The sequence below is a fragment of the Rutidosis leptorrhynchoides genome, chromosome 1, assembly GCF_046630445.1.
Source record: "Rutidosis leptorrhynchoides isolate AG116_Rl617_1_P2 chromosome 1, CSIRO_AGI_Rlap_v1, whole genome shotgun sequence".
Taxonomy (NCBI): domain Eukaryota; kingdom Viridiplantae; phylum Streptophyta; class Magnoliopsida; order Asterales; family Asteraceae; genus Rutidosis; species Rutidosis leptorrhynchoides.
Genome location: NC_092333.1, coordinates 652513129 through 652521945, shown reverse-complemented (window position 1 = coordinate 652521945; position 8817 = coordinate 652513129). Strand labels below are relative to the sequence as shown.

General features: G+C 33.7%; 1 protein-coding gene across 1 annotated transcript; it reads right to left on the bottom strand.

Moving 5' to 3' along the window:
* Positions 1–6780: 6780 nt before the first annotated feature.
* On the bottom strand, positions 6781–8461 carry LOC139849919 (protein ALP1-like). The gene is made up of 3 exons (XM_071839533.1): positions 8453–8461; positions 8210–8386; positions 6781–7608 (listed from the first exon to the last, which is right to left on the bottom strand). The coding sequence occupies exons 1-3, from the start codon at positions 8459–8461 to the stop codon at positions 6781–6783; spliced, it is 1014 nt and encodes a 337-aa protein (XP_071695634.1).
* Between the last annotated feature and the right edge of the window lie 356 nt (positions 8462–8817).

Here is an 8817-nt window from a genome sequence, read left to right as displayed (position 1 = left end):
TTTCATCTCCCCTGCTACATAGAATTATCACATAAAACCGCAAACCATATTACGTTGAATCACAACCCCCGATCGACATACAAGAGAAGCCAACGTCCACATGCAACGCACGGGCGTTGGCCATTAGTAGTTTTATAAGTTCACTCTAAGAATATTAATTACTTTGGTAACTTATACGGAACAACATTAAATACATTTATTACTTTTTTAAGTTGATATAAATTTATTAGGGCTATTGTTTATTTGTAATAGTATCTATAATTTCTATTAAAATTCTAAAATGATGATGTCATAAATACACATTTTTTAAGCTTTAAAAAAATTCAAAAAGAAATTAAAAATTCTTAGAGCACCATGATAATGTCAAAAATAACAATTAATCTTAATTATATACACTTAATTAATAACAATTAAAGGAAAAATGATAATAATGAAAAATAAATGCAAAAGATATATAGCTTAAATAATTATACTGTTTCTAAATTTAAAAAATTTTCTCCTGCATATTATTTAGTCAAAATTTCAAAACAATATCACATATCTTCATATTAATAGTTTAGCATTCTATCTTTCAAAATCTTTGATTATTTCGGATCGTATGTTCCAGGCAAAATATTTGTGATACGCTTTCGTTGTCATTATTTGCTATACGCATTTTATAAACTACAATAATTTGATTATCAAGTTTCTTAGTCGAAATCTGTAGTTTCATGGGTTATTAAACTAAATGACTTTAGCATTTACATTCACTTAATACCGAAAACATATCATTAAACTGTTCCGTTTAAATAAATTCGTGATTTCACGGGTCATTTCACTAGTATAGTATATATATTTCTAACGATAGCCTTAAAATGACGATAGCCTTAAAATGTTGTTAACGTGTTTAAGACACTTGTAACCGTTGAGTAATCGCCATCATGAATTGTTTTTTCTTAAAAAAAACAGGCACCATAAAATAATAATCAACTCTTATGAACAAGTGTTTTAAAACACGTTAACGAAAACTATTAGAGTCGTCATTAACAAAATTTTAGAAAATAGAACTCCACACCCGCTCTATTAGGTGTAGTTATTAATCTAATATACATATAAACAGGGCCGGTCCTGAACTTTCGAAGGCCCTGAGCGAGACGACTAAATGAGGCCCTCAACTTTTGTTAACAAACATCGCATATTTGTTGCAATACAAACAAAATCAAGTAGATAGTTCATTATTATGTTAATGATCATGATCAATATAATACTAAAATAGTTTGAGAAGATAAACTTGAAATTAAAATTAAAATCAAAATATTATGGAGTAATTAATAATAATGAAATAATAACAAGAAAATAAACAAAGAATATTTATTATTATAATTTATAACTATAAACAAATATGCCAAAATTATACACATTTAATCCTTATAAATGATAGTCATGTACTCATATTAAGTAAAAAAATGTAATAGTGATTCACATGGCAAAGAAGAAAAAGCTCCCATTTTTGCTTTTGAAAATCGATTTTTCGAAAGTATACGATAGTGTTTCTCACGTTTTTTTAATCACGGTTCTTGAGAAGATGGGTTTCGGACACAAGTTCATTTCTTGGATAAAATGTTGTATTTCAAACATCCATTTTTCGGTCCTTGTAAACGGGTCTCCATCTCGGGAAGGTATTATGAACCGGGAATTAAGACAAGGGGACCCTCTCTCGTCTTTCTTATTTATCATTGTCGTGGAAATTTTAAGCAAAATTCTCTCCAAAGATCATGCTAACGGCCTCCTAAAAGGTTGTCGAATCGGTAACGGGGTAACTATTAATCACTCTCAATTTGCGGACGACACCATCATTTTCGCACACCCGTCTTCTCAAGAAATTAACCGGATCAAGATTTAGAGCTTTTTTTTCCAACTCTCCGGGTTACAAATGAACGCCGTAAAAACAACTCTTTATGGCATTCATTTCTCACGAGTGGATATGATTTCTTATTCTGCCACACTCGATTGCAAAGTTGGTCATTTCCCCTTAATTTACCTTGGTGTCCCGATCGGTATTAACAAGGACAGAATTTTCATGTGGGAACCAATTGTGTCAAAATTCAAAAAGAGACTTGCGGGGTGGAACGAAAGATGCCTTTCCTTTGGTGGTCAACTTGTCATGGTCAACGTCGTCATCTCTAATCTTCCAATTCATTATATGTCAATTTATAAAGCTCCAGTTACCATTATTAATAAACTTGAGAGATATCGAAGAAACTTCCTTTGGGGCGATGATTGTCTTAAAAAGAAAACATGCTTGGTTAAATGGGAGTCGGTTTGCCTCCCGAAAGATCCTGGGGGTTTAGGTATCACTCCTCTCCGGCTAAAATTTTTTGTGTTGCTTGCTAAATGGTGGGCAAGAATGAATTCTAACAAACAAACTCTTTGGAAATCAATTGTGGTTACCTCCTTTGGTCCTTCGTTTCAGGGTAAAATTATGAACAACGTCACCGATTTGCAATCCTCTCAACTTTCCCCAATTTGGAGAGATTTATTAAATTTAAAAAAAGATGAATCGTTACAATCAATTGTGGGGTAAAATGTTTGGAATTGGAAGATTGGAAATGGGCCAAGCACCTCTTTTTGGTTCGATTCATGGGTGGACGGGAAATGTCTAAAAGACGAATTTCCTACTTTTTTCTTCTGCTCAAGTCATCAGAATGCAGTACTTAATTTTTTTCGAGCACCTGCAGACCTCGATGCTGTTCAAACCGGTTGGGAGCTGCACCTTCAACTCCCTCTCTCTCGTTATGATTCTTTTCGAGCTGAGCAGCTACTTACCTTGATTTCTCCTTTCAAACTTAACGTGGATGTCGAAGATTGTGTTGTTTGGTCTCCTGGTATCGATGACCCATACTCTGTTGCTACAGGCTTGCATATCATGTTTCATTCAGGTGACTTAATTTATCCCGCTTGGCCTAAGGTTATATGGGGCAACAAAGTTCCTTCTAAAATTTTGTTATTTCATTGGCTAGCATTTAAGAAAAGCATCCCCGTTAGAGATGTGTTGGCGCGGAGACATATCTTACCCTCTTCCCATTCGACTTTATGTGTTTGGTGTTCATTGGAAGTCGAAACTATTGATCACCTTCTTATGCATTGCAAGTGGGTTTCTCGTATTTGGACAGATCTTTTTAGATGGTGGAACATTAGATGGATCGTCCCCCGGTCTATCGACTTGTTTTCCTTCGATTGGTACCATGACATGGGGATTAAAGCCGCAAAAATTTAGAGAATGGTCGGTCCCGCAACTATTTAGGCGATTTGGTTAGCAAGAAACGACATCATATTCAATGGGAAGTTTAGTTGTCGCTCGATCATCGTCCGCAACATAAAGCCAAAGGTTTTCCTTTGGGCTACCAATTTGAAGTTTTGTTATGGGTTTCAATCTTACATGTGGGATTAGTACCCATATATGCTTTGTCTTTAATTCATGTTATGTCTATAGCTCCTGTTTGAAGTATCGGGTAGCCAAGTGTATGTATTTCGATGTCATTTGATTGAGTTTACGATCTTCAATTGTATTTGTTTTACATTGTTACCATTCATCGCTTCGATGAAGGTAACTGTAACGACCCGAAAAATTTCGACTTATTTTAAATCAAATTCTTTATATGATTTAATATTTCCGACAGGATAAGCAAAGTCTGTAATGTTGAGTCTAAAATTTTTTGAAATGTTTTCTTACATTCATGTAACCCCGACCATTTCCGACGATTCACGAACAACTATTTATAAATAGATATGTATATATATATATATATATATATATATATATATATATATATATATATATATATATATATATATATATATATAATTTGAAATATTATATGATTTAATTGTTAGAATAAAATGTGTAAATAACTTTCGATATAATGAAACGTGTTATTTAAAACGTGTTTAAATATATAGACAAAGTATATTAAATATAACTATTAAAAGATTGTAACACTCGTTGATCATTCGATTACTATTAAAATGTTTAATTCAAACTTATGAGGATTTAAAAATAAAAGTAGTTTCATAAATAGGTTACGTAAATTTTAGAATTGATTAAAAATATATATTTAATACCTTATGTCGAGTTTTAATACTCCATACATATTAGTTGGAAGTAATAACAAATATTAAACGAACCTTTTTGATCACGTTTTTTCACATTTAATGACTGAAATAAATAAATATATTTAATATTAAAAATTGAGATTTTTCCAAAAACTTTTATCCGCCATTGATTATCAACGGAGCACGATACACTCCCCGTGAAATTTGTCGGTAGAGAAAACAAAATGCTGTCTAGATTCTAATGTGTTTTAATTATTTAAGTGAATTGTTATTATTATTATTATTATTATTATTATTATTATTATTATTATTATTATTATTATTATTATTATTATATTAATTATTATTATTATAATTACTCCAATTATGTGATCAAATATCACGAAATCCATGACTGTGCTTGATTGCTTTCTGTTGCAACACACAAACCCACTTGTATCATTCTCGTGAATTAATTTGAGAATAATGTTATGCTTTTGTTTCTTTCACCAACTATATCACATCTCTATATTATATATATAAACACATACATACAATGCAACATACACCTGTACTTGAACACACAACATCACCCCTTCTTCTCCATCACTCCATCCGCCACCACCGAACACCCATGACCACCCCATCACCACCTCTCTCCCTCTCTCATATTTCTGCTCGAACCCACAATAAACCTGCAACTAACCATCGATTACACCATCACAAAATTCTTATTCGCTGCTACTGTACCAATCTGTTGCTGCTATTTCGTTGTTGTTTCTGTCCATCGTTGACCGCCACCAGAACCATCGCAAACCATTGTGTTTTACTACTGCCGGTGCCGCTGTTGATGTTTATCAAACAATACACACACATAACACACACTTGTTCTTGAACAATACATATTTTTGGGCTGAGAATACATGCACTATTTTATAAATGTTTTACGAAATAGGCACAAGTACTATTCTACGTGGGTTTGAATCAAAAATCCCATAGCTTGGTAACATTAAACTACTTGTCTATGTACGGTAGGCGAGAATCCTAAAGGTAGATCTATCGAGTTTAAAATCCCCACCCAGGATGCTGCATTAGACGGTAGAGCTAGTGACAACGGGTGTTTAGTACTTCGAGGTTATTATGGAACTTGATTCAGTGCACGTTATTTATATCAGGGGTGCTCATTATTATTGTTAAGGCTTGTTACCGGGTGCCCACAACTTATAGAATGCTTTTTATACACTGCGGTGTATGTATATTTATGAAAACTGAAATCTTGTGGTCTATTACTATTACTGAAATCATTATTTATGATAAACCTATGAACTCACCAACCTTTTGGTTGACACTTTTAAGCATGTTTATTCTCAGGTATTAAAGAAATCTTCCGCTGTGCATTTGCTCAATTTAAAGATATTACATGGAGTCACTCATGGCATATTTCAAAAGCCGTTGCATTCAAAATTATCATCGAGTATCATATTTGGAAAACATCACAGTTGTTGTGTTGTAAAATGTTATTTATGATGATTGTCTATACGTAGAAGTCATCAGTTGTCAAAAACTTTGGATTTATATAAGATGTGGTTTTTTTTTAAAGAATGCAATGTTTGTAAAACGTATCATATAGAGGTCAGTACCTCGCAATGAGACTAAATGTTGATGTATTCGTCTATATGGATTTGGACGGGTCGTTTCAGTAACGATGGTGATCAATATAGTTTCTTTTTCGCCGTAAAAAAAAAAAGTTAAAAAATGTAATCGCATATTGTACTGTAAATGTAATTTAAACTTCTTGACTATGTAATTTAATATTGATCAAAAGGGCCCACTGAAATTATTCATGAGGCCATACGTACTATATGTAACAATGTGCTAACTGCTAAGTTTGGGTGCTCTCCATTTGATAAGTGATCAGCTTATATGTTTTATCCCACATCAGTGGGGAACGAAAAAATAATACTCTATAAATATAATAGATTGGGCCTTAATTAATAAAGAATAAATACTGCATGCGTTCATTTGGACTTGACTTAGCTACACTTATAAAAGTATTTCAGGGCCGGGCCTGCATATAAATCTCTTTAACTATATGGTGTATATATGTAACTATGTACAAGTACAAGACTACGTATTTTATTTTATAGAGAAAATGAGGTAGGAAGTCCGCGCGTTGTAGCAGAAGGTAATACTTTTTTGTTTGTATCAAATTAATTGTCATATGTCATATTAGGTACAGAGAAAAAGGAAAATTGAAAAAATGATATATATATATATGGATATGGTAAAAACAATTCTTAAAAAATAAATATTACTTGGTACTATTCACTTGTCACAACTTGTCAGTCACTATGGAACGCATGTTGCTCAAAAGAATGATACAAGTGGTACTAAAAGAGGTAAGACCATAGATAATGGTGACTGTGACGTGGAGTGGTAGAGTTACACTTTTTGGGGAAAAATTGTGACTGGGCCATGACATTTTGGGGGGGAGTTGTAATGGGGGGCTTTTGTCTTGGTAAGCCTGTGGCGTGGCATTTCCTTTTTCTTTTTTTTATTGTTTTTAAATTATTTTTTATTTTGTTTAATACAAAATATAAAATTAATTAGACAAAAGTACATTAATTATTTAAAAAAAAAACATTACAATTAAAAAAAATACACCCAAAAAAAAAAAACATTACAGTACATTATTAAAAAAAAACAACACTAGTTATGCATCGAGCGAAAGTTTGGCGGGAGGTTCCAAATATGAGCCGTTAAATCTTCACGAAGTTGATCGTGCACGTCTCGATCGCGAATCTCTTTCTCTCGTGATCGACGATCTTTGACCCTTCTCCGAATATTGCGACGAGGCCGGTTTTCGGGTTTATCTAACCATTCTTGTTCCCAAGAACTTAACGCAAACCCGTTATCTTCTTGTATCATGTTGTGCATAACAATACAACTATACATTATCCTTCTCATCTTATTAACACTCATAACTCGTGCCGGTGTTTTTAAAATCGCAAACCGACCTTGTAAAACACCAAATGTACGCTCAACATCCTTTCTAGCACTCGCTTGAAATTTAGTAAATTTTTTTCTAGGCTCTTCAATAGGAGTCGTATACCCCTTTATTAGTGTTGTCCAATCGGGATATATCCCGCCCGCCAAGTAGTAACCAAAGGGATACTGGTTTCCGTTTACTTCAAACGGTGAAGGTGCGGCTCTATCCTTACGAAGGGAATCAAACAACGGAGAATGATTTAACACATTAATGTCATTGTTTGAACCCGCCATCCCAAAAAACGTATGCCATATCCACATATCGTATGAAGCAACCGCTTCAAGCATGATCGTCGGGTGACCGTGATCACCTCTCGTATATTGACCTTTCCATGCAACGGGACAATTTTTCCATGCCCAATGCATACAGTCAATACTACCCAACATTCCCTTGAAACCATGTTTCTCCTCGTGCGCCGAGTACAACCGAGCAATGTCAGTTGCATTAGGTTTCCTCAAATATTCCCGCCCATATAAGTCAATTATACACTTGCAAAAATTATTTAAAGTAACATAACCCGTTTTTCCGCCATTTTAATATATTCATCAAATATATCCGCGGTCATCCCATACGACAATTGTCGTAACGCGCAAGTTATTTTTTGAATAGTTGAGAAACCAAGACGTCCAAGTGCAATGGACGTTGTTGGAAAAAAGTAAAATGATCGGGGGCATTAGGAGTATAAGAGTGTTGAAGAATACCGTCTTTGATAAGGAGAAATAAAACTTTACGCATCCGAAATCGTCTCTTGAAAATGTCGTCTGGAAACGTCGGATTTTCACAAAAGTAATCGTTCCACAATAATTGACCCGCTGCTTCACGATCTCTATTTAAAAAACGTCGTGGTTGTCTTTGAAAACGAGTTCTTGGTTTGATTTCTTCCTCTTCTTCGGACGACGTTGAATCGAATAACAAATCGATACTTAAGGCTAAAAAATCCATATTTTTTGTTTCTAAAACAAAGAAAATATATAAACTTTTATATATATGTGAGTGTGTAGTGAATAAAAGTGTGTGAAAAATGAAAATAAAAAGTATGTATTTATAGAAGAAAGGAAAAAAAAAAAAAAAAAAAAAACCAACGGCTACCTTGTAACGGCTATGAAATTTCCACCAATCAAACCGTGCCACGTGCTCTTCTCGTCCGTTTGTCACAGCGTTTTTCCAAGACAAACGCTCACAAACGCCCCACAAACGCCCCATTCCGGGCGTTTGTGGGGCGTTTGTGGGCGGGTTGGGTAGACATACGCCTGCGTTATCTATGGTCTAAACGATGAAAAAGTTTATCCACAAGTAACATATTTGTCTTTCATTATCCTAAGCAACACATACCAGAGTCATTGCACTAGCATATGTACGTGTACTATGTAATATGTAGATGGATACTAAAATTCCGAACCAACAAGATGGTGCTGATGTTGGATTACTTGGTTTATATTAATTTTGAATATTATATAAGTATTAGTTTCATGTGCTAGTTTTAATTAAATAATTAATGTTGTTTGATGAGTAAGATACTAGATGGACTAGGATTAGCTGTAGTGAAAGTTTATTAGTTGGAATGAGTATGTGGGTGTCACGTCTCTTTTATCATAGGAAGTTAGTTAACATTTGTATGCTATACATATATATGTGTGTGTGTGTGTGTGTTTAGTCTATAGTTAATAAATGGTTACAGAGAGTCCTTTTCATTCTGT

What these genes read in the sequence shown, in the direction of transcription:
- LOC139849919 (XM_071839533.1), bottom strand. An exon ending in AATTTCATAGCCGTTACAAG is followed by an intron (nt 7,609 to 8,209) that starts GTAGCCGTTGGT and finishes AATTTTTGCAAG; the next exon opens with TGTATAATTGACTTATATGG.